At 43.1% G+C, this 26,943-nt stretch overlaps 1 protein-coding gene across 1 annotated transcript in view; it reads left to right on the top strand.

Moving 5' to 3' along the window:
- Positions 1 to 13,584: 13,584 nt before the first annotated feature.
- CPA6 (carboxypeptidase A6) overlaps positions 13,585 to 26,943 on the top strand; it is a 164,134-nt gene continuing 150,775 nt past the window's right edge. Inside the window, exon 1 of the mRNA XM_089654280.1 lies at positions 13,585 to 13,904. Coding sequence (XP_089510406.1) covers positions 13,804 to 13,904 — 101 coding nt within the window. The 5' untranslated portion in view covers positions 13,585 to 13,803. The remainder of the gene's footprint in view (positions 13,905 to 26,943) is intronic.

The raw sequence follows: 26,943 nt of genomic DNA, 5'->3' as shown, positions 1-26,943 counted from the left end.
TCCGTAGGGACAGTCGGGATAAGCCGAGTCAAAAACGCAGGAGCAGGCAGAATAGTCAGAACAAAGCCGGGTCAATCACAGGAGCGGGTAGAATAGTCAGAACAAAGCCGGGTCAATCTCAGGGGCAGGCAGCGTAGTCAGGGTCAAAAACAGGGTCACAGCAGGAGCAGGTATTCAGGATCACGTATAGACCTTGCGGCAATTTGTGACAGTGCAGGGCATCTTTAAATAGTGCGCCCTGCACTGTCATTGGCTGGCCAGGACGCGCCCCCGGCTGTCATTGGACGCCTGAGGCGCGCCCGCGGCTTCTACTGCGCATGCGCGGCGTCCTGTCAGCCGCGGCTCGCCGGGACCTAGTTCCTGTGTCCCGGCGTGATCTGCCGCCACTGCGCATGCGCGGGGGACCGAGCCGTGATTGCGGCAGATGGAGCCGGGATCCCTGACATTGCCCCCCCCCAACGGGCACCCTCCGGGAGCCCCACTGATCTCTCCACCGCGGGTGCGCACGAAAAAACTCCCGGATGAGCCTGGGCGCGTGAACGTCCTGGGCGGGTTCCCAGGAGTTCTCCTCAGGACCATAACCCTTCCATTTTATCAGGAACTGAGTCTGGCCCCGCCTCCTTCAGCAACTGAGGATAGCTTCCACCTCAAATTCCTCCTGGTCACCTATGGCGATTGCCTCGGGAGGTCTGGATTCTCGGTCTGGGAAGGGATCCGGTCTGGACAGCTTCAGAAGAGACACATGAAACACAGGATGTATTTTGAAAGTCTGCGGAAGCTCGAGTTCGTAGGCCACCTTGTTGACCATTCGTTTAACAGGAAATGGGCCAATGTACTTGGGTCCCAGCTTCCTTGAGGGGCACAGCATCTTCAAGTTGGCTGTTGCCAGCCAAACCAGATCTCCTGGTTGAAGCAGTAAATCTCCTCTTCTCTTTCTGTCGAAAGCCTTCTTACTGTCCTCCTGGGCCTTAGCGATGGCTTCCTGAATAGTCTTGTTGTTGACGGAAAAGAAGTTCAAGATGTCCTGTGACGCCGGTACCAGATTTTCAGGCATTAGATCAGGGAGGAATGTGGGGTGATACCCGTAATTAGAAAAGAATGGCGATTGACCCGTAGCTGAGTGACTTGAGTTGTTGTATGAGAACTCCGCAGAAGGCAACAACGTCAGCCAGTCATCCTGGAGATAGGAGGTGTAGCATCGTAAATACTGTTCCAGCGTTTGGTTGGTCCTCTCGGTTTGACCGTTGGTCTGCGGGTGGTAGGCGGATGAGAGCGACAGCTTGATTCCCAGCGCTTTACATAGGGCGTTCCAGAACCTGGAGGTGAATTGCACCCCCCGATCCGACACAATGTCTTCGGGGACTCCATGAAGCCTTACCACTTCCCGAATGAAGATCCGTGCCGTTTCCCGTGCCGATGGGGTCTTCTCCAGGGGCACGAAATGCGCCATCTTCGAGAAGCGGTCGACGATCACCATTATCGCTGTGTGGCCTTGGGATGGTGGGAGTTCGACCACAAAATCCATGGCTATCATTTGCCAGGCCCGCTTGGGTATAGGTAACGGACGTAACAATCCCCATGCTCTACTCCTGGAGGGTTTGTTCCTTTGACAGGTGGGACACGTCCGGACGTAACGCTCACAATCCTTGATCATATCCGGCCACCAGAACGAGCGCCGTAGCAGTTCTAGAGTCTTCGTCACCCCGAAGTGACCTGCCATTGGATGGTCGTGGCAATGCCCTAGGACCAAGGTTCGCACCTCTTCTGGGACCATGATTCGGTCTTCCTTCCAAAACAGGCCACCGTGGCTCTGGAGGGGTGACCCAGACGGAACGGGTAGTCTTACCGAAGCATCAAGAAGCCGGGAGCGCAGTTCCGTTTGTAGCGCGAGGAAGCTTCCAGAAGGCAGGATGGTGTCTGGTACCGCAGCGTCGTCGGGGTCCTCAAACATGCGGGACAGGGCGTCTGGTTTGGTATTCTTAGTACCGGGTCGGTACGTTATATGGAATGAGAATCGAGAAAAGAAAAGGGCCCATCTCGCTTGACGTGGTCTCAGTTGTTTTGCCGTCCTTAAATATTCTAGGTTTTTGTGATCTGTAAATATTAGGATGGGGTGAGTGGCCCCTTCCAGTAAATACCTCCATTCTTCCAGAGCGGTTTTAATAGCCAGGAGCTCCCGATCTCCAATGTCATAGTTGCGCTCCGCTGGTGTCAGCTTCCTGGAGAAGAACGCCACAGGGTGCAGTAGTTCCTTGGTACCATTCCTTTGGGAAAGAACCGCTCCTACCGCGTTTTCGGAGGCGTCAACTTCCAACACATATGGGAGCGAAGAATCCGGATGGCAGAGAATGGGAGCAGAGGTGAACAGTCTCTTGAGCTTATCGAAGGCCGACTGAGCTTCGGAGGTCCACTTAAAGCGGACCCCTTGTTTCGTCAGTTGCGTGATCGGGGAGACCAGACCGGAGAAGTTCCTAACGAATTTTCTGTAAAAGTTAGCAAAGCCAATGAAGCGCTGTACCCCCTTTTTGTCGGCGGGTATTGGCCAATCTAAGATCGCCGTGACCTTCTGGGGATCCATCGCGACCCCCGCGGAAGAGAGAACCAGTCCCAAGAATGTGATTTCGTGCTGTTCAAAACAGCACTTTTCAGCCTTAGCGTATAGCCCGTGTTGGCGCAACCGTTCTAAGACCCGTGACACGTGACCCCGATGAACCTCCAGTGAGGGGGAAAAAATTAGGATGTCATCCAAGTAAACTACCACGAAAATATCAAGAAAATCGCGAAAAACATCATTGATAAAATGCTGAAAAGTCGCCGGGGCATTACAGAGCCCGAACAGCATCACCAAATATTCGTAGTGACCGAATCTTGTACGGAACGCCGTTTTCCACTCATCCCCCTCCCTGATACGAACAAGGTTATAGGCCCCCCGCAGGTCTAATTTAGTAAAAATCGTTGCTGATCTCAGTCTCTGGAGGAGCTCGGGGACTAGGGGTAAGGGATAACGATTCTTTACCGTAATCTTATTTAGGTCACGATAGTCTATGCAGGGCCGTAACGATTTGTCCTTCTTCTCTACAAAGAACAACCCGGCCCCGGCTGGGGATGTGGAAGGACGAATAAAGCCCTTCCGAAGGTTTTCGTCGATATATTCCCTCAGCACCCCCGATTCCATTTCGGACAAGGGGAAGATACGGCCGAAAGAGATTTCCGACCCGGGTAGGAGGTCAATGGGGCAGTCGTAGGGACGGTGTGGAGGTAGAACGTCAGCTCCCCGCTTACTAAAGACGTCCAAGAAGTCATGATAGGCCGGAGGAATCACCTGGGATAGATTGGTGTCTCCGTCCAAGCACAGGAGGAACCGGGGAACCATGGGTCCTGTGACGTGGCAGTGACTCAAACAATAGGGGAACCGAAAATGAATCGTTCCCTTTTCCCAGTCAATCTGGGGGTTATGGGCCCTCAGCCAAGGGAGCCCCAGAATGACTGGAAAAAGGGGGGAGGCGATGGCGTCCAAACGGAGGAACTCCTGGTGATGGTCTGCCATAGTGGTGAAAATGGGTGGTGTCTCCTGGTCCACCACCCCAGACTTTATACTGGACCCATCTGCCAAGAAAATGTTGAACCCCCTTTCTTTGGTCTGGAGAGGGATTTTTTGCCGGTGGGCAAAAGTCAGATCAATAAAACAGCTACAGGCTCCTGAGTCAACGATCGCGGTCACCGACTATATTCCTCCGGGGAGCTGTAAAGACACAGGAATGGCCAGGTAACTAGACTGATCATCCCTGCCTGCAGGTAAGGAACAAGAAACGGGCGTGGACTTACTCGTTTTTGCAGGACAGGAGCGCACTTGGTGACCAGCTTCCCCGCAGTACAGACACAGGTTCAGTGAGCGCCTCCTCTGGCGTTCCTCGACCGATAAGTGGGAACGGGCCAGTCCCAGTTGCATGGGTTCCGAGTTGTCTCCCATCTCCGTGTTTCGCGGATGGTTCCCTGGGGCTGGAGTTGTATCTCTTGATGGAATCCATGCCACCCTTTGACCCTGGCCGCTCCTTTCCTGTCGACGTTCCCTTAGTCTACGGTCAATTTGAATGGCCAATTCAATCAATCGTTCCAGGGAGTCAGGTAGGCCTACTCGTGCGAGTTCGTCCTTGAGAGGCTCAGACAGTCCAATGCGGAACTGGTGACATAAGGCCGCATCGTTCCATCTGGTGTCTCCCATGCTACGCCTAAAATCGGACGCGTATTCTTCCGCTGCCCGGCGGCCCTGTCGCAGAGAGTATAGGGTAGCCTCTGCGGAAGCAGCCCGCTGAGGGTCGTCATACAAAACGGCCATGGCCTGAAAGAACTCGGTCACAGAGTCAAGATGGGGGTCGCGCCTCTCCATCAGACGGTGGGCCCAATCCTGGGGCTCATCCTGAAGGAGAGAGACTATAAACCCCACCTTGACGGTCTCGGAGGAGAATGTGCGAGGCTGCAAGTTAAAATATAGTGTGCAAGCGTTCCGAAAGGCTCGGAAGCGGCTCCGGTCCCCACGGAACCGCTCCGGCAGGGGAACGCGGGGTTCAGGAGCCAAGGGTGTGGCAACCGCTCCGGATACCGGGGTTGCGGGAGGTTCCACAGACGGGGAACTCTGAGCAGGGGGAGTCTGGGGGGCTAATGTCTCCATGCGGTCTTCCAGTCGGGCGCAGCGACTGTGGAAGTTCTGGAAAGCCTGGGTCAAAGTTGCCAGGTGCTGGCAAATATCCTCTAGGGACGCCGGTCCACTTCCTGGCTCTGTCATGGCCGCAAGGTACTGTTAGGATCCGCCAGGCGGAGCCCTCCGTCTGCCAGCTGGTAGACCTACCCAGAGCGTGGGGTCTAAGCCCGGGCTGTGCTTTCACCAGGGCCCCTGATGGTGGGGATGGACTTGAAACAGTCCCGGGCCAGGTCACGACCTCTGAGCGGGCCACCAGCGGCCGAGGAGGCCTCCGGGGATGTATGTAGGTACCAGGAGAGCCAGCTGTGAAGAGGATGGCGGCCCCAGCAGGGTGGTACGGATTGTGGCCCGTGGGGTAAGCGGGGTACCGAGTCGGCGGGCTAGGAGTAGTCGGATCACACGCAGGGTCAGCCAGGTAAATCAATCCGTAGGGACAGTCGGGATAAGCCGAGTCAAAAACGCAGGAGCAGGCAGAATAGTCAGAACAAAGCCGGGTCAATCACAGGAGCGGGTAGAATAGTCAGAACAAAGCCGGGTCAATCTCAGGGGCAGGCAGCGTAGTCAGGGTCAAAAACAGGGTCACAGCAGGAGCAGGTATTCAGGATCACGTATAGACCTTGCGGCAATTTGTGACAGTGCAGGGCATCTTTAAATAGTGCGCCCTGCACTGTCATTGGCTGGCCAGGACGCGCCCCCGGCTGTCATTGGACGCCTGAGGCGCGCCCGCGGCTTCTACTGCGCATGCGCGGCGTCCTGTCAGCCGCGGCTCGCCGGGACCTAGTTCCTGTGTCCCGGCGTGATCTGCCGCCACTGCGCATGCGCGGGGGACCGAGCCGTGATTGCGGCAGACGGAGCCGGGATCCCTGACATTGCCCCCCCCCAACGGGCACCCTCCGGGAGCCCCACTGATCTCTCCACCACGGGTGCGCACGAAAAAACTCCCGGATGAGCCTGGGCGCGTGAACGTCCTGGGCGGGTTCCCAGGAGTTCTCCTCAGGACCATAACCCTTCCATTTTATCAGGAACTGAGTCTGGCCCCCCCTCCTTCGGCAACTGAGGATAGCTTCCACCTCAAATTCCTCCTGGTCACCTATGGCGATTGCCTCGGGAGGTCTGGATTCTCGGTCTGGGAAGGGATCCGGTCTGGACAGCTTCAGAAGAGACACATGAAACACAGGATGTATTCTGAAAGTCTGCGGAAGCTCGAGTTCGTAGGCCACCTTGTTGACCATTCGTTTAACAGGAAATGGGCCAATGTACTTGGGTCCCAGCTTCCTTGAGGGCACAGCATCTTCAAGTTGGCTGTTGCCAGCCAAACCAGATCTCCTGGTTGAAGCAGTAAATCTCCTCTTCTCTTTCTGTCGAAAGCCTTCTTACTGTCCTCCTGGGCCTTAGCGATGGCTTCCTGAATAGTCTTGTTGTTGACGGAAAAGAAGTTCAAGATGTCCTGTGACGCCGGTACCAGATTTTCAGGCATTAGATCAGGGAGGAATGTGGGGTGATACCCGTAATTAGAAAAGAATGGCGATTGACCCGTAGCTGAGTGACTTGAGTTGTCCTGTCAGCCGCGGCTCGCCGGGACCTAGTTCCTGTGTCCCGGCGTGATCTGCCGCCACTGCGCATGCGCGGGGGACCGAGCCGTGATTGCGGCAGACGGAGCCGGGATCCCTGACAAATGTTTTAGAAGCAGTGGGTGGAGGTAAGGAGTGGCTGGTCTGCGCTTTTGAGGGATCCTGACCAATTCGCAACCGGAGGCTTGGCATGGGGTCAGGACTGCCCTTAAAAGTAAGAAAGCCTGGAATAGAGTTGTTGCAGGAGTGGTGAGGAGGATGTGAGGCTGAAGGACAGGAGCCTAGGAGGGAGCCCAGATGGAGAGGGGCTCAAATACAGGCAGAAGGACCTATGAAGGCTGAAGACTGAAAGCTTGGAACTTCACTAGCCCTCTGAGAGAGGACAGCCTGTGTGGCAGGGCAGGAGCTAGAAGGCCTGGTAGCAGCCACTGATAGCAACTCAGGAGAAGAACTAAGTGAATAAACCTGTGCCCCCTGGGCTAGATAGGGGAAGGAGGCATTCTAGTGGGAAACTGGATTAGCCTTCCACCCAGGACTGTTTCACTCTTTTTTATGTGGTAGACACTCAATCCCCTCTCCAGGGATTGCTCCCTGAGGATCTACTGATTGACTTCTGTACCACCACCCTGTCAGTTTTTCGTCGCTCGATCAGCACTGCAGGCTATACCTGGCAGCACTACTCTCTGTATTCTGAGAGCATGGAAGTCTTCCTGCTGTAAGAATACAATAGCTCAGCAGGAGGACTCATCCATCCACACTGATTGTGTGAATGGGGGAATCAAGGATTTTTCTAGTTCAACCTACTGCTTGAATAAAAATGATTAATGTATGGGCTGCTTTGGCCCCTTTTTCAGCTAAGAACAGAAGTCATGTAATCAGTTAAAAAAATAAATACAATTTATATAGATACACAAACATTTTGCATTTATATTTTAAACTGAATGGGTTGTTTTACAAGGTAATGGGTCACATATATCTTAGGTTTTAAATACACTTTATTGATGCCAGATGCAGGTAGTAATTCTCAGTGTCTCGGGGTGAAACATCAGACTCCCTGAATGGTCCACTTTCTAGGAACTACATCACTTTGTATCTAACAGTTTCTTTAGAATGCACTGGAGGCATATTAGAGATGTTGATTTTTTTGAATGATTCGGTCATAAGCAAAATTATAATGGGCTCATTACAGCACATGCATTATAACAGTGTCTGTAAGGATCTTTTGATAGCAGAAGCAAGAAACCCTGGCCTGAGGAATCGCAGATTTGAGATTTCCTAGATTGTAAACTCTAACGAGCAGAGCCCTCTGCTCGTTAGAGCTTACAGTCTAGGAAGGTAGACATTACAGTTACAATACAATTTGGTACAAGAGGAAACCTCTTGTACGAAATTGTATTGTAACTGTAATGTCTACCTTCATTTTGTAAAGCGCTGCGCAAACTGTTGGTACTATATAAATCCTGTATAATAATATAATAATTAAACCATCTCAGCAGGTTATAAAGAAATCAGAGGATTCACATAGCAGGTTGTTTGGCAATGCCAATATTAAAGTGTAACTCCATTTGTAGTGGAGTTGCACCTCCCAGGCGTTCATGCTCTTCCTCAATCTCTCTGACCACTCTCATACAGAGATGGACTAGGCAGAGCATGCAAAATATGGACGGGTAAGTATCAGAGTTGTCATGTGGAACGAGGGAGGATATTAAGCAGAACTCCTCTAAAACTAGAGTTATACATTTAAAATCAAATGCTATTGTGCTGGAATGTACTGTTTACAATATGAAAACCCATGCATAACATTGCTTTAATATATAGTCCTTACGTAGGTCAACTCTGCTAGCTGGTAAAAGTCTTCCTATGTAGTAACACCATAACAGCTCACTCACACCTAGCTCAATACAATAACACACGGGAGGTAAAGTACAGTATTCCTTTGTTGCCATGGGATGCATTACAACAATCCATTCATTTAGAATGAGCTACCAATGCCAATGCATCATATGACACTGATGATTGGACAAGCACTGTAAGTAAGTGTGTTGTTCTACAATGTCTGTGTGCGCTGGGGTGCCATTTAAAGTGAATAGCACTTCAATGCACTGCGCATCATGTGTGGCTGTAACACAAGGAGCCCTTACAGTAGACTCATCATGGGATACACATGGGGATGCTACTGCTGACCTTCTGAAACTGTTATGCTGGTCATACATTAGACAATTTTCTTGTATAACTTTCCTTTAGATTTACCAAGACATATAATGGGAGGTCACACCTAAACACTTTCAGCATGTATGCAATCAGGCAGGCTCATGCACTACATAGCTTCCTGAGGAAACTCACGTGATCAGTGAACCAAACATGTAGACATAATAACGTCATCTAACCCATGCTCCAGCCACCCAGGATTGCTTTTTCATCATGTCGCTCTACACCAAGACGCTGCAGAAGCACTAAAGAAGGATAGGCCATGCAGATGGGAAGGATGACAGCATGCAGTATGTCTGAGGAGATCACGAGCAGCCTAGGCTGCAGAAGATGTCAGATGTCAACAGGAGTGGTGAGCTACTACAGTTAACCAGGAAAGTCCTGTTCCACACCATACTGTGTACCCTGGGACTGGGATCTCTAGATCTAGGGGTCTCTGCTGTATAGACCTGAGTGGGCTGCTAGTGTAGATCTGGATGGACACTTAAAGTGCAAATTCACCTTTACAGAAAATCTGTAACGCAACCATACACTGGACCCCCTTCACATCCTGCTGTACCAATGTCCCATGATGCCCCGCTGTCAGGCACTGGGACACCACTTCACCAGTCCAAGGATTTTAAATCCCCATGGCTTAATCTCCTATCTGTACCTCTCAGCATGTATGGACAAGAGGCATTCTAATTGGTTAGCTCTGTCACATAGACAGCGCAGACCAATCAGAATCCATCCAGCCCATCCTGTCAGCACTGCAAGGAGAGAAAACCAGAAGAATTTCAAAACCTCGGACTGGTGAAGCAGCATCCTGATGCCTGACAGTGGGGGGATCGCGGGACACTGGTACAGCATGACCAGGGGGATGGAGAGGGGGTCCAGTGTAAGGCCACCTTACAGATTTTCTGTAAAGGTAAACTTACACTTTAACTTCTGCTTTTCTGGTACTGTGTATCAGCTTGCTGCTATTTGCCACCACTTCTTTACTAATTAGCTGTCTGCTAATTTGGTATCTTTGGCTGCCCTGCCCTGCTGCTGTTTGTTATCTGCCTGCTTATTAACTTCTTTCTGGGGTTATAAGCGGTCTGCTAGTCAAGTAATACCACTGCTGCAGGGATGACTGTAAGACAGGGACTGCCTAGAAAATCCTAAATGGGGGGACTTTATGCTACCTACTAAGTTGTTGGCTACATCCCAATTTTTGACCTTAATGGTATACCTATATGGCTGTAATTGTCTACTGATATTGCACTGTGGCTGTGAGCTGGGACTTGTCCCAAGAATCTTAATCATTTGTTGGTCTTCAGCACTATCCCAGTTAAGCATATTACAATCCATCCCAGTGTTGGTTAAGATTTTTGCGAATATAATAACATGTTAGGTAGCAAGGTGTATGATGGAGGTGTGTATGTGTGCCCAAGCAACAATTTTCACATTTGGCAACATTGTCATATGTTTTTATGGTGAATGGTGTAAGTTATTTTGTTACTAATTCTTAAACTGTGCTTGAATATTTAAAAATGTAATTGTTTACTTTTTTGGAAAAAGGCGCAGTGGTCCCAGTATAGAACTTCTTTAGATGGTTACCCCCTTTTTTGGGGGGTCTCCATCTAGCTTTTGTTACACTTGCACTACATAGTTGAAAGTAAATCTAAAGAAAATTGAACAAGAAAACTGTATAATGTATGGCCAGCTTTAGTCACAATTTCTTATATGCATACTTTTTCCATATGTTTGAAAAATAATTCAGTAGTAGTAGGGAAAAGGTAGTTCAAAAGTACTGGGAGCCAGCATGACAGCCAAACAACTAGCGTTTTTAGAAGTGCCCTTCAGCCCCCTTTCACATTGGAGGGTAGGCTTTTTAAGCATGAATTGCCATACAGGAGCTTCTTTGGGTCAGGATTGTACAATCTGGCCCATAGACATCTGTTTGCTGCAGGCAGAAGGAAGCATTTCCTCGGTCTCCTTTTCTCCAATGATCAGACTGCAACATTGTTACTTTGAAGCGAACAAGGTAAGAGACTGCAGCAGGGGCTGAACTATGTCAGGAACTGCACTGGAATCAGGATTTACTTGACTGTATCTTCTATGAGTGAAAATCTCAGTCCAGGAAGTAGATGCTGACCCTGGATAGTGCCTTAAAAAAACAACACTACCTGGAGGTTCCTGGCTCCCTGCTGCACCCAACGGTGCCTCCCACTAATGATGAGGGATTGAAATTAAGCCCCTCAGACCCTAAACACAGTATAAGCTAACAATATCATGGAAACAAAATCATTGCCTGTACCCTAGTGGGGCCCCGGGATTTTATATCTAGACTGTAAGAATTGCTTCCATCATTTAACAGTCCAATGCCAGAAACGCTACTTGCCACTTATTTTAACTTCCTCCCTCCCAGAATATAATGAAATGATGGGGGCACAGCGGTTCTCTCGTTCTGGGAGGACGTATATATGTCTCAAAAAAGTGATAAAAATTTCATATGGGTACAGTGTTGCATGATTGCGCAATTGTCATTCAAAGTGCGACAGCACGGAAAGCTGAAAATTGGCCTGGGCAGGAAGGGGGTATAAGTGCCCAGTAGGCAAGTGGTTAAATAGAAGGTGCAGAACTGTTGATATTTAGTTGCCTACTGCTTGGCAATGGCAACTTAAATATACTGTAGAACAGTGTTTCTCAACTTTTTTTTAGTCGAGGCACCTTTTAAAATGATGCACAATCTTGAGGCACCCCATTCTAAAATGTAAAAACTAAACTAATAGTTTTACATAGCGCAGCAACATGCACACAAGTAGGACACCTAACTTTGGAGATGATTTATTCTTCCAAAGCAAATACATATTTTGCATTGTTTATCTTCTCCCTCACTCAGCAAATGTGACCACCAGTGCTTACGGTTAGGGGCAAACAAGATTGCTGTGCAAGCACCCAACGTCAACCTTATCAACCAATGGTTTCATTGGTTGTGAGGACACCTGCTGCTAGAAGGTTGTAATGGTGCCTAATGAAAACCTGTGGCTTTGTGTAACCAAAAGGCAAGCTTGATCTACTTGTTGGCATGTGTACACTGTTTTGGCAATTTTTTGTCATTTTGCCAAGGCATCCCTGAAGAAACCTGATGGCACCTCAGGGTGCCTGGGCACCCTTACTGAAAAAGGCTGCTGTAGAATATAAAACAGATTGGATATTTTTTTATTATATTTTTGGCACCATATGTTGCAGATTCACTTCAAGAACAGAAGCTGTGAATCATTATGCTATTGTGAAATTCAAACATTTTGCTTTTATTTACCACATGTTTATTCATTTTGCAAGAGCTGGCAAGTTCACTAACTCACATTTGGCTAAGTATATCTAAAACTAATCCCTAAAATCTTATATAAGCATTAACATCTAAATGTGATTGGAAATGTTGTTTTCAACACTTTCAAATTGCAGCTTTTAATACAGGACTATCTAGTGATCCTGCCATGATAGTTTTGTTCAAGAACTTCCTTCTACAGGGTGACCACTGCCTTCTGTTATGCTCCTGCACAGTTAATGGCTCCTGATGGAGACTACAAGCATCTGTGACATTATGTAGCAGAGGTAGTGGTGGCAGCTCACTACAGGAAGTTAGGAGCTCACTGGATTTCTGGCAGGTTAAGTAGATTTTTTCTATTAATACAATGTTACAAAGAAACAAAACATGAGGGAATGTGAAAATATACCAGAAAACTACAGAATATGCTTTTTCCCAAACATTAACTTTTCCTTTGTAGTTTGGATTCGGTTATTTTCTTTCATTAAACCTTGTATTTACATATATAATTCTTACGTTTTAGATGGTGATGTCATGGCTGCTTCTAAGACCATGCATTATGGAATTTTCTTTCCTTTTCCCATGGGTGGAAGGAAAGAAAATTGCTTGATTCCCCCATCAACACAGTCAATGTTGATGGGGAAACTCTCCTGCAGTGCTATTGTGTTCTGCCATCAGGGAGCTTTCCCTGCCGGCAGAACACAATGATTAGTGTTGCTTGCTATAGCCAGAACCACTAATTGTTCTGAAAAAACTCAACAGGGTGGTTGTACACAAGTCCATCGATAGTCTATCAAATGTGTACAACCATGATGCCCATACATGGATTGAAATTCAGGCGATCCCCGTTGAACTGGCAGATTTTCGATTCATGTTTGGCCAGGTTAAGAATTTTTGGACAATCTTGTTTAAAAACAGACTGAGCTATACCTCAATAATATAAAATGCAGGAGGTTAGTTTCTAAATGTTTAACCCTTTAGGATAGACAGTGTTCAAATCTAGTTTACTGCTGATAATAAAGAACTGAGAACACAGTGCAGACAGGATTAACATTCCTAAACTTACAAACCAATGAGAGCATGTAAAGCTGACCATACCTGGATCAAAATTCGGCTGGTTCAGCAGGAACAGGCTGAATAATGATCCACATGTAGCCCCCTCTGTTCAACAGAAGCCAGTCACTGCTGGAAAACCAGAATTCAATCAACACATGAAGCCAATGGACTGCAGTGCAGATCAGTGTATTTTGATGACATGGCAGTCCCACTGTCAGAATACAAAGACACAGTGGGGAGGATTTCCCCGTCCACCTCGAATGCATAGAAGAGAAAAGTTTTTTTATTTTCTCATTCAGCCAAAAAGTGAGTCATGTATAGCCAGTTTAAGGATTTTTAAACAAGAAAAAAGTGCTAAAAAGGTAACCATCAATTTGTAAATATTTTTTAAGTTGTGCTATAGTAATGGAAACATACAACAAATATAAAGGAGGTGTTATTGAAATTTGTCTGCAAAAGTGGAAATACACTTTGAAACTGCACGGTTTAAATAAAAGCAACTGTTGATAAAGAATGGGTGTTCACATGTATAGTATCTGTAGGTTCAGCATCTGTGCATTTGGCTTACTATTGGCCATGATTCAGGAATGCAGAATCATATGCAGCCAGGTAGTCTGTGTAATGAGGGTATTGCACAGAGGAAGGCTGTATGTCATTCCTTTCCATTCCATGTGACCCATAACAGCCCTCCCCAGTCTGTAGTATACTAATCCTGGCTGAGTGACAGAACACAAAAATCTCACCCAGCTGCAAAGATCCTCCCACTGTCATACATTCTCTCTCATCATCGGTGGTTCACAGCTTATTTGCAGGCAGAAACCAACTTCAGATCAGCTGCTCTCAACTTTTCCCAGCTGCTGAATCACAGCTTCCCACTCCTTCCAGAGCAGATCATATGGATGAGTAGAGTATAGCAGCCCAGCTGTCTTACAGACCTATCTGTGCAGTCTTCCCTCCAGTCTTGAACTGTCACTATGAACATCACATGGAGAGTTTTGCATCTCTTCCAGCTTTGCCTGATCTTTCAAATTTGGCTGATGAGCAGCTGCCACTTGTACAATAACCGCTATCTTGGGTAAGATACATATTTAATTCAAATTACTGCAAATTGCTGCTTTTACTTTGTTCATACAAAATTTTCAGGTTGTGCTATTTTGTATTGTATCAATAATGTATTACCTATGACCTCAGTCTAGTATTGCACATATTGGCTGTCCTATGGTAAATGCTAGTGTTTCTGATAAAAGAAAAGTGAAATAGCTGTTCTTCAAACAACAGTTTACCTTCCACAATTGTAAATTCTTACTTTCAATATACATATTGTTTTATTTCAGCAGTAAAACATTTGTGCAGTAAATTGTTCATATGTAGAAATGTCACTGGCACACCATCAGAAGTTGTAAGCAAACTATTCATCATCATAAAACAGTGATGTTTCAAAGCCGCTGAAGACTCAATTAGGCACTACTAACTGTCTGAGGACAAGGTCCCTGAAACATTGCTTTGTTTTATGGTGGTGAATAAATTATTTACTTTTTGCTGATCATGTGCCAGTGATATTTCATGTGCAACTGGACGGCACCATCCATAATTTCTCTGTTGTACTCAGGAGATCATTGTTTTTGGCTCTAAGAAGTGCCCTGGACTACGCAAGTATTTTGACAATGAAAGGTCCATTCCCTGTGCACAGTCAAGCACTATTACCACATAACCACAAGTGGTTTACAGTGGGAACCTTATCCAGCATGCTAAAATAGTTTTGTAACATATATAATAGATGTGTATCACTTCCCAGTACTACTCTATTATCACCATTGATGCCCATATGACATGAAGTGATCAATGGAGTCACTTACTTGCGACTTCAATCCTTGAATAAATACTGATAAGGAAGGTTGTTTCTTTATTCATTAATAGGCCAAATGTAACTATTTCTTTAAAAATTATTATCCACCAATTCAGTGTTGCCTTCTATGAACAATATAGTAGTTATTATCTGAAGGATGATTTACAATAAAAGAAATGTTTTAAAACGTTTAGCCTTGATTTTAGAAGTTATTATTATTATTATAATACAGGATAAAACTTTTAGCCTTGATTTTAGTAGTTATTATTATAATACAGGATAAAACGTTTAGCCTTGATTTTAGTAGTTATTATTATTATTTAGGATAATACAGCGCCAACAGTTTGCTCAGCGCTTTACAATATAACAGGAGACAATACAGCAACAATGCAGTTCAATACAAGAGGGATAGGAAGGTCCTGCTCCTTGGAGCTTACAATCTAGTAGTGACATATTAATGTATGTATCTCTAACTGCAAACATTCATGCTGTTCTTTTCCTGCTGGCATTCCATAGCAATCATGACATTATTTATTGGTTGTTTTCAGCAATATATACATTGTTTTTATAGGATTTTTGTACTGAAGGAATAGTAGCACTGAGACACATTAGTGTATTCTGTTTCATGACTTTATGGTACCTGAGGGCATCAAGAGCATGACCTAAATACTTAAGCTTTGCTAATTTGTTGATTTGCCTTTTTTAAAATTGGTTAAGGGGGTTACTAGGTCAAAGAACTAGAACAATGAATGATTAGCTGACAAATGTAAAACAAGCTTACTGTATAGCTATGAGCTGCGGTACTAGTAACAGTGTGCAGAAAGTTAACTATTTCTTTGTTATTAGGTTGGAGCTCCTATTGAATTCTTTATTTAAAACTGAGAAACGTGTGGAAAAAAGGGACTAAGGTAACTGTCAGATCAAGGGTAGCCGTTGACACTCTAAGCATTAAACAGAGTTGGAAAATTTTTACCACTGAAAATTTGATTAAGCTTGCAGAAATACTTCAGAGAAGCAGATAAAGCCCAAGTTCTTCTAAAATTGGTTTCTCCTATGACTTTGAGACTCTGTTGGAGCCTTTCTCAACCTTTTAAATCCAGAGGAACCGCTAAATCATTTTCAGGTCTTTGGGAACCATTAACAAAACGATTTCATCAGGAACAATAGGAAAATTCCACCCACATTGGTTTTGAGTAGGAATAGTGCCACCTTACAGAAGACTAAAAAGATCATTGGTGTCATGCTGCTGGTTTTGCCAAGTGGCTTTGGCCTTTGAACTATGCAGGCACCATCAAATGGGAGATTATTCAGCCACAGCTCAAGGTACCCCTAGTAACGTTTGGAGAAACCGTGGGGTTCCACAGAACAATGGTTGAAAATGGCTTCTTTAGTGGAAGATTTCTTAGTAGAACTTTTATTCACTGTCCCACCCCCCTTATCCTCTATGACCAGATATGACCAATGTTGCTTTCTTATAGCTGGACTCTTCTACAAGCAATATACACCTGGGCATGGAAACATCATCATGTGGTTGTGCAGTTATGATAGGAGTTAGAAAGAAAAGTCTTCAATAAAATATTATGGAACAAGAAAAGAAGTTAGGAAGAAATGGGAATTCTGGTATCTTCCAGGTTTTCAGCACATATAGCATGCCGCAAAATTTTTTTCACACAGTTGCATGTAGATAAACAAATAGAACAACATATGAACTGAACAGTCAATGAAGTTAGAGAACTCTTCTCTTTTGTGGTACAAAACAACAATTCATATACCTAAGTTTTCACACATGATTTTCACAACTTTCTTTAATCCTCTAACTGGATTTGGTTGGAAAAATGTGAGAATCCTTGGAGAAATTTGTGTGAAAACCTCTATAAACAGACAACTTAGGGCACCATGTATAACAAAGCACATCCAACATAACATACCTAAATAATAAGAATGCACAGCCTGAAAAAAAGGCTAACAAAATATTCTAATATTCAATGAATATGAACTATGAGCTGATCTGTGCCAACAAAAGCATCGTTGTCATGTACAATTAGTCAGTTATCCATCAATCACAGGTTAATGTGCCATAAAAAGATTGAAATACATCAAAGGCATGAAAAATTATGTCTAGTAAAATGCCTTTTGAGTTACATAGTTAGTTGGGTTGAAGAAAGACATACTGTATGTCCACTGCATTCAACCAAAACATGAAAAAAATATTTTAAAAACTTGCATCTTCATAACCAGCAGTTGATCCAGAGGAAGAAAAAATAAACTTAAAAAGGGTTCTGGGTGTAATGGCCTAAAAAAATTGTAAGCTACTGTACATTTCCCCTTATTCACTGCTATCCATATAGTTTCTAGAAGCTCTAGTTAGCTCTATTTATTACATGCACCAAGCAACTATAGGGTTTTACAAACTGGTTTTAAATTAAAGTATGTGTCCTGTTATTTCATATCATTTGTTTGGTTAACACAGGCTGTAAGATATGTATCCTATATTTCTTGGCATTTTGTTGGCTTATTATAATGTGTAGGTCCACTGTCTTTCTTCGCATCACTCTGTCCTGCAGCCAGTTGACTGCTATTCCAGTGTACCAGTATGTAGAAAATGATGCCCTCCTAACACAAAGCAGGTTGGAAAAAAATAGCTTCTTGAACCATTTGAAGGTACAATTTAAAAACATATGTGGCCCCCATCCTCTCCATGCACAGGCATGTTGTTGTGTCTTTATCTCTGTAAACCCTTGTCTCAAACCACTATATGAAATAAAATGTAATGGAAGCAATTTGTCTGCAAAGTCTGACACCTTTTATAGGGAAACAGTTCCCTACTTGTTTAAAAATCAACCAGTGTCAGCCAGTATATACTAGTTAAGCCCTCTGTTTCTTTGACTGTATTCCTGTATTCCTTCACTTCAGGCTACTTTAAATAAGAATGATATACCATCTCAGGTGTTAACCACAGTCCATAACACAACACCAGTGTCACATTTCTTCTAATTATGATCTCAATCATTTATATAGCACTTTCATGTCCCATGGCACTTTGTGAAGTAAGAATACAAAAGAGTTGTAGGTACTACAAAAAATATAAGTGGGCAAAATGTTTTCAATGATAAATACATATATTTGTAAAGAAAAAACATATATATAAAAATACAAGGAAAATCATACTTTTACGAGGCTACAGTCTAGGGCAGTGGTGGTCAACTTGGACATTAGCAGTCTTATAGTAAAACCAAAATGACATCTCCTGCACTCAGAGACCCAGATCCGGAATAGGTGGATTAATCGACCTCCGTATAAACTCGTCCACCAAAGGATCAAAGGTTGTGCAGCCCTTTAGTGAGGCTGGGGAAACCTGAACAGTACTGCAAATAAGAACAAAAGAAAGCGCACCAACCTTGTGTATTACCTCAGCGATAAAGGCGATTTTATTAAATTAAGATGTATACTCACAAACGTAGCAATATAAAAAGCACATAATGTCCAAGAATGGATCACGGGAGTTCAAGTAGCGTGCAAATCCCACTGGAAGGGAGACTCTCTGTATAAGGCTGACATGTTTTGAAGGGAGATCCCTTCTTCCTCCTGACTCTGTGGAAGAAGGGATCTCTCTTTGAAATGCGTCAGCCTTATACAGAATTAATTCAGCATTGTGTTCACTGTTGTACTACAATATTGCCAGTAAATCACTGTTTCAGCTGCATTACACTATTTAAGAAATCTACTTTAAAATACTAGGAAATGTGTTCCTTTTAAGAGCAGGGTAATGTTTTGAAAGGAGATCCCTTCTTCCTCCCAACTCTGAGGAATAAGGGACCTCCCTTAGAAACGCGTCAGCCTTATACAGAGAGTCTCCCTTCCAGTGGGATTCGCACACTACTTGAACTCCCATGACCCATTCTTGGACACTATATGCTTGTTTATATTGCTACGTTTGTGAGTATACATCCTAATTTAATAAAATCGCCTTTATCGCTGAGGTAATGCACAAGGTTGGTGCCCTTTCTTTTGTTCTTATTAGCAGTCTTATGTAGAATGCATTTGTGTCTAATTCAATAATAAAATACAGTGCCCTGTACAAGCATATCAATATTCCAGAAGTTATATTCATCTTTCTTTTGAAAGCACAGAATGGACCAATTATGTTATCCATGGTCAATCTCCAGCAGTTTATTATAATTTCAAGTATTCTGCAGCTATGTTATGAGGAAAGGAAAAGCTTCCAACTTTTATGATTTTTTTTATAACATTAAAAGGGATGCAGAGCAAAAGTAACAGCCTATTTAGGCATGACTTCATGATGTGTTCACACAAATGTCATTCTCATTTATTACAACAATTATTTTTCAAACTTCCTGCTAATGTATACTTTAATTGTCTAGCAACTTATATTGTTGCTGCTACCAGTATAACTATCTGAAAACTATTAGGCTAAACCTGCATTATCAATACTTAAAACAATCAAAATAGTCATGTCTGGGGAAGCTGTAAAAAAATTCTGGAAATATCACCTATTAGCTTGTACATACGTGTTAAAACGCTTATATTGTACAGTTCCTACATGCTCCACAATCTCCTTTAAGGCTGAACTTTGGCCAAAAACATATTTTGTCCATTTGCACTGTGAAAAAAAAATAGACTGCGTGCAATGTGTGGCTGTTGCTGCACTATGCAATACTCTTACCTCCCTCTTCCCATATAGTACATTGCTTTGAACAATGAATGCAAGACATTTTGTGATTGGATGGGATGTGAGTGAATGTCATGATCTGCCCTCCTCCAATCACAGCATGCTTGCATTCACTGAAAAGAATGCAAGCCATGTTCAGAATGTTAGAGTGGCAAAGAGAGCAAACTGCTGTGATCTGTGTACTTCAGTTGAAACTATAGGTTTTAGGGCCAGACATTCGGTGCTGGCTATACTGTATCTACGAATTGAAGTAAGAGCATTACATAACACAGTAATGGCCGCATGTTGCACACCCTTCATTAGTGTTAATTTTTTTTACTGTGCAAATGGCCAAAAACTTTAAAGGGGAGTTCCACAAGTTCCTCTGATCTCAATGGCCCCCTGGTGTACACTTTGACATGGATTTTCTTTTTTCTTTTATTTTTTCTAAATACCTATATTTAATATATCCCGAATACTTGGGTGGTGTTGTCATTAGGTGATTCCCATGGACTCCTGGGATATCTGCTTCATCTTTCCCAGGAATCTTTGGGAAGCCTATTAGCTAAATCTTGCTGTATTTTGGTTGTGGGGCTTGCTCCTTTCTCCGACTGCACTTGCCTTCCGGGTAATCTTTTGACAGGTTGCCATGGCAACCTGTAATCAACAACCTGTGCCTCTCAGTGTCATTACTTTGCGGGCTCAAGATTGGGAGGTGTGTGATGAGTAGCCAGCTGCACCTAATCCTGAAAATAAGAGCCCAAGAGTGGGCTTCAGATGCCCACATCCTCTACGGCCCCAGCCTTCTTCTGAGACCAGATAAGATATTAAAGATTTAAAACTAACAAGCATGAAGGCAGTTACTGTAGGTCAGCATCCAAATATTAGGGTACAAGTACTAATAATCACGGGGAAGTGTTTATCTAAAAAATTATTTTAAAATATATGATAAAATTGCTTATGGGGCCTAGAGCTCCACTTTAAAGTCAGGGATCCTATGATTTTAAAATTTAGAGCTGGACCAGTTCATATTTGTATAATATTGTCAATAGTACATTGAATGGTCTTTGGAACTGAAGGAAACAGTCATGAGCATGGCTATCCTGCACTTCAGTAAACTTGAGTATCATGAAGTTCTCAATACTGACACCTGCTTGAACCATAATAGCCTACTCTCTACTACTATATGTCACCAAACAGCTCTAGCAAAATTAAAAATAGCTTGTGTTCATAGAAAATAATGGCAGATTATTACTAAACTATTATTAAACTTTTCTAAATTAAATGCAAATGTCACAATAAACTAAAACAAAAGTCTCATATTTACATTCTTGGTGAGTCTTGGTAACATATGCCTAAATTGCAAGACCGATCAAAGGGCCCTCCAAAGTTCTAACACTGGAAGTAATATTCTGCGTCTTTCCTTCTGTTAATAATTAATTCAGCATTGTGCTCACTGTTGTACTACAGTATTGACGGTAAATCACTGTTTCAGCTGCATTACACTATTTAAGAAATCTACTTTTAAAATACTAGGAAATGTGTTCCTTTTAAAAGCAGGGTAATTTTGAAAGAAGGTGCAAATTGTTGACTGTAGTGATTTCATGCATGTGAAATTTCATGTTAAATATTTATTTTAAATTTTTAAAGCTTTAAACACAAAGTTAAAGTGTATCAAAATCCAAAAACAAAAATGTAATGTATTGTAGCCTGCCATTCATTGCATATGGTAATTGCATTTGTTTTCTTTTTTCCAACTTTTATTCCTTTATTATCATCTTGTGATTGGCCAGTAACACACCTCCTGTTTTAAAATGACTACATTCACTCCCCTATTGTATCTATGGAAGAGAAGCATAGGCACAATTGGGCAGCAGCATTGTTAATAAATGAAAAGGATAGTGTTAAACAGACTAATACATTTAGATGGATTTTACATAAGTTATTAAGAATTTAAAGCCAAACACATGGATGTAAAACGCTAATAATAGCCTTTTTGTTCCAGCTTGTAGTAACGATTTAGTAGCGATTAGAAGTGTTTAGGAGCCTTAGCGTTTATTAGAGCTTTTACAGTACATGTAGAAAAAAAGCTAGAAAAAAAAGCTGTTAGGAGAGTTTTAGTGGTGTTTGGGAGCGTTTAAGATTCAGGGTTTTTTTTCTGCTGGAAAACTGCTCCCAAAAATTCTGCAAAAATGTTTTTTTCTGCTCCCAAATGCTGAAGCTTGAAAAACGCTACTAGCCTAAAATAGTGTGCATGGACACATAGGGTAACACTAACTACCTTCTAGGAGCTGAAAATAGCTGGTGATTTAAAAAAATAACTAGGCCTATCCTGGTGTGTTAGCTTTGTGATTTGAGTCTAATTTGTGTAATGTAATAAATGTTTTATTTATGATTATGAAAAGAAATTATTATTATAGCTAAAGAAAAACAGTTACAGTGGTTCTAAAGACTAAACATTTTTTTACCTTAATGCAATCCAGATACACTGTATCTCTTTATCTCCTTGCAGAGAGAAATAAAACTGTTTGTAAAAAAAACAATAAATAAATAAACCTTAAAAAAGAAAGAAAAAATACCTAGATCAAGGTTTGATCTGGTTCAGTTAGGGTTAGTATCTGGGTCAGGGTCAGAGTCAAAGAGCAAGGTCAAAGGTCAGGATTTTTTTTTTTAATTGGTATCAGTGTCAGTGTGTTTTAGGTAAAAAAAAAAAAAAAAATCAAATGCACACTATATGGTATGGCTGTGATCATTAAGAGCTGGAACATTTATTTTGAGTTGTTCTTTGATGGTAGGTTATGGTAGTAACAAGAAACACACAGCTAAATTTAAGCAAAATGATTATTTTTTCACTATTTTTGGCCAGTTTTCCTTTGATAACAAAAAAACCAGGAGATATCCATTACCATTTACCACCAAATGAAAGCCCAATTTGTCCTGAAAAACACAAGGTATAATTCACCTGGATGTACAAAGTAGTTGTGATGATATGTACGGTTTTACTAACACATGTCAAAGTTGTAAAAGCTTACTTAGGCTTTAAGATTTGTTTTACCCTTAGGTGTGAAGGGGTGAACCAGTCTTAAAATGTTCCCTCCCCCTCCTGTTACCTATGCTGCCTAACCTGTGTAATAAATCCACATGATCCACAGCTCTGGCTCCAGAGTGTTAGCAGTGGCTGCATGGGAGAGGAGGGAGTGAGGACAACAGCTGGGACTCGGGAGCCTATGGGTGATGTGATAGCTCCCAGAATTCCCTGCCATTGTCAAGCTCTCCCTCCTCTCCCCTGCAGCCACTGCTCACTAACACAGATTATCATCATCACTAAACATTTAACCTGTCAGCCTAACACTAACTTAATCCAAGTCCTAAATCTTACCATTAATTGGTGTGTACTTTGAATATCCTTCATCGTTTACAGCAAACATCTTTGTCAATAGTATGCAGGTCCCAGAATGACAGTCAGTCATACTGAGACATGAACACCAACAAAAATAGCATTAAAAAGAAAAAATAGAGAAGGAATCAAAATTACTTCAAAACCTAAACTGACCTTCCACTCTGAAATCACTGTCCATGAAACCAAGGCAACCATGCACCTGACCAGACTCCACAGATCTCCCTGTCCCCTCCCCTCACTCCACTTCCCACCCTTCTAGGAATTTAGAAAACAGTACCAGCAATGATAATCAATACTGTGATAACTCCTCTGTAAACAGTAGGCTATATCCACTTTAGAGTGCACTCTACATGAATGGCAGCGATGAAAGTTAAGACTCCCTAAAGAGGTACCTCTTATAATGGACAATAAGCAAAGTTCTGGTGAAGCAGCTATCTGACTGAGCAGTTTTTAGCCCTAATTCTTCAGTCGGTTAGCGTTGAGGCCCAGTCTTTATGGTGGTGCACATGAGTAAAATCCCAGTAAAGACTGCATTAATGGCAAATATTGATGGACCAGTCCCAGCTATACAGCAACAGGGGTCCCACTGTTGAGATGTCAACTCACTTCTGCATCTTCCTGAAGTGACTCTAGTCATCAGCACACGGCCACAGGTTTGTAGCAGGTTGATGTACAAACAGGAGCAGTGATGTGAACACCTTGGTCTCCTCACAGCAAAGAGAGATCCCTTGGTATGCAGCCTCTGAAAATGCAGCTCTCTCTCTGCTTTATGCTTGGCTTGCATTGAGAATTGTAGTTCTACAATCCATTTACTCCCATAGCGTGATCCTTCCCCTGCAGTACATCCCCCATGATTCAATGCTGCCTATAATCAAGTCTCTTGATCCCCTTCTGCTTATCACCTCCCCCTGGTGGATGGAGGTGAGGTAGTGTTAACCCATTCAGCCTAAGTCCATTGGGAGACACAAAAAGCACTGCAGTGCAGTGTCCAAAATTCCATTCTGTCTCTAATCAAGCACCTGACTACATCTGCGACATCTGATCCCCCCCTTTTTTTTATTTTGTTCTTACCTTCCACTCACATTGTGGTCATCTTATTGTTCTATAATCCTAAAATAATTTTTCTGTGCTATTATGATGATAATTTTCACACTTTTCTGAAAAGTAAACCGAAAACTCTTTTTGAAATAAAACCTAAACTGAACTGAACAAACAATGAAGTTACATTTTGGGCATGTGCTATCATCATGTTAAAGTGGAACTATAGTCAGAAACTTATGTTCTGCTAAATCACATCAGGTTGGCCCCTTTTGCAGGTATAGCTATGTAAAACATTAAAAACAAGTGCCTATACTGTTTAAAATCCAGTAATACACAGTCTCGCCCTTTTCTGCACATGCTCAGTTGCTCTCTGTTTTTCGCCACTGTGCCAAAAATATAGAGGCTGATCTGCTGACAGCCTAAAGATTTACTGCTGCTCAGGGGCTCTGGGCCTCAGCAAAATGGCAGCCTCCAGCAAGAAGATCCAGGAACAATGCTGCAGGCAATTTACAGCACAAACTAATTTTGGTAGCATAAATAATAAATATGTTCCTTGCTACAGAACATTATTTGTTATCAAGTTGTTATAGGTAAAGATCTGCTTTAAAGACAACATAGGTATAGTAACAGTTTAAAAGTTCTGCTATGTATGAAACCCTCAGTAGAACCACCTATTTATTGAAAGCTACAGGTCAACAGGGCTGCTTTCTGTGTAACTTCAAATATGTATTAAAAGGTGAAATAAAACTGGATAAAGTCTACAGTCTACAATAAGCTTATCTTGTGAGGTCAGGCTGGCGGTTTTATGTTGAGTAAAAGGCTTGTAAAATGTTATGAGCCTTTTTCGGCTAATTGCATGAAATCAAATCCACACCACACGTTTCTAGTTAACTAGTATAGCTGTATAAATAGTGATTGATGACATTCAGGCCAGATTAATGTTCAGACACCCACTGATTGATGGCGGGGCATAATAGAGGGAAGAGCAAGGAGGATAATAGTGTATTGCAGACAAGCTACAAAAGGAGAAAAAAGCGCCTCTAAGTGCAGTATGTAAAACATTTATTGAGGAACAATGTAAAAAACACTCACATAGTGAAGGGATAAAAGAAAGGTTTGGTATATAGGGTGATGTGATATAGATGTAGGGGAGACCAGCATGCAATGTTTCGGAGCATGCGCAAGGCCACTAGAAGACAAAAGCGTGCTCCCTTCTCAAGCACAATCTGAGTCATGTTGCGCTCCAGGGTGCACTCCAAACGCCATCTTCCGAGACTTACACATGCCTTCCAGCTTCTCGTGTACATCCAGAGTCTCGCTTAGCGCGGACCACGGCTATTACAGCGAGGACTCAGCCATGTCTTCTACTTTATATACCAAAGCTTTCTTTTATCCTTTCACCATGTGAGTGTTTTTTACATTGTTCCTCAATAAATGTTTTATATACTGCACTTAGAGGTGCTTTTTTTCTCCTTTTGTATCTTCACCCAGAGCCTGCTACAGCCACAAGAGCTTTCCCTAGTGCTATATGGACTCATTGTATCATTTGATATTGGATTTTATTATGAACTTCTCCTGTGTCCCCTGGCATTAGGATTTGGGGAATCTATATGCGCTGACTTTTAGTTTTTTTTTTGTTTTTCAGCTTCATATAGTAGACAAGCTGCTGTACTTCAACATCTTTGTTTTCAAATAGTGTTTATTCTTTTTTCACAAGAAATTACAAATCAGTACAAAGATGTACATCTATTCCCCCCTCCCCCCCCCCCCATCATCTTTTAAGCAAACAATGGCGAGGGCGGATTCTTTGCTAGTCTCTAGGGGCAGCAGTAGAGATTACATCACTTGAGATAATAAATGGAAATCCATTTTTCTATTCGTGAGAATAGCATTTTGTAGGCTGTGGAAAAGCTGACATTGCCAAATGTATGACTGGGCAGTAACAGCTCATCCTTTGCTTACACACTTTGTTATCATCCAGTTTATGAACGACATTTTCCACACCAAAAATGCAGACGCAACCCCACCACTCCTTAAATTTGTCCTGACACCCTGAGAATAATTAGAGGCAAGGGTCTGGTGTCTTTAAATAATAGAATTTGCAATGCACAAACTTGGTTTACCTCATAGAAAGAGCAGCAACATAACTCCTAATCTCCTCAATTTGTCCCATTTCCAGTTTTGTACACTACCTCTAACTCTCAGTCATTAACAGACCCTGACAGTGACCTTCCATCTGGACATTAGTACATTGAGCAAGAAGATTTGAGAAAAAGAGCACTGACATATGGTAAATGCACTTTCTGTGACTGAATCCAATCATGATTGTGATGATGTCATATCATAGAATAAAAGCAACCCCAAGCATTGTGAATATGACTGTGGAAGAGACAAGCAGCTGTACACCGAAAACATCACCAATTGCTTAGTTTATTGAAATAATTGTAATAGCCTATTGTGTGTATATAAGTGTAGCAGGACCCCCGTGAGGGCCGCTTACTGATTATAATGAAAGATGATTAAAGTACATAAATGATGTTGATAATTTGTGTTATTTTCCTGATTGTGTAGAGGCTGCCCACACACACACTTCAACTCCATGCACACTGACCCAGTTATCAGTCTAGGGCAGGGATGTCAAACTGGCAGCCCTCCATCTGTTGCGAAACTACAAGTCCCATCATGCCCCTGTCTTTGGGAGTCATGCTTGTAACTGTCAATCTTGGAATGCCTCATGGGACTTGTAGTTTGGCAACAGCTGCAGGGCCGCCAGTTTAACACCCGTGGTCTAGGGGATGTCTTTCAAGTTTTAATGCTGAGTAAATTTGTAACCGGACATGGGATACTCCAATAAGAACAAGTTTTAACAAAGAGGACACTAACTGCACTGTCCTGAAAATAGCACTCATTGGCCACTGAGACTGGAAGGGAAAGGCCAGATTAGGGCTCATTACATATTCTGTATCCCATCAAGCTACAATGGCTTTTATCTCCTGGCAACACCAAACATCATGCAGATCAGCACACAGTCTTATACTCAGGAAGTAAAGGGATATTTTCCCAAACTTATCTTCCAGATGCCTTCTAGTGAGGCAGTAGTAGACTGGATTCTCAAAGGCAAAGTCTCAGAGGTGTTTCTGTAGTTGCGGGTAGGGCTC

Source organism: Staurois parvus, unplaced genomic scaffold (genome assembly GCF_062004578.1).
Source record: "Staurois parvus isolate SC_StPar_1 unplaced genomic scaffold, SC_StPar_1.0 ptg000748l, whole genome shotgun sequence".
Classification (NCBI taxonomy): domain Eukaryota; kingdom Metazoa; phylum Chordata; class Amphibia; order Anura; family Ranidae; genus Staurois; species Staurois parvus.
This window is presented reverse-complemented; position numbering and strand designations above follow the sequence as displayed.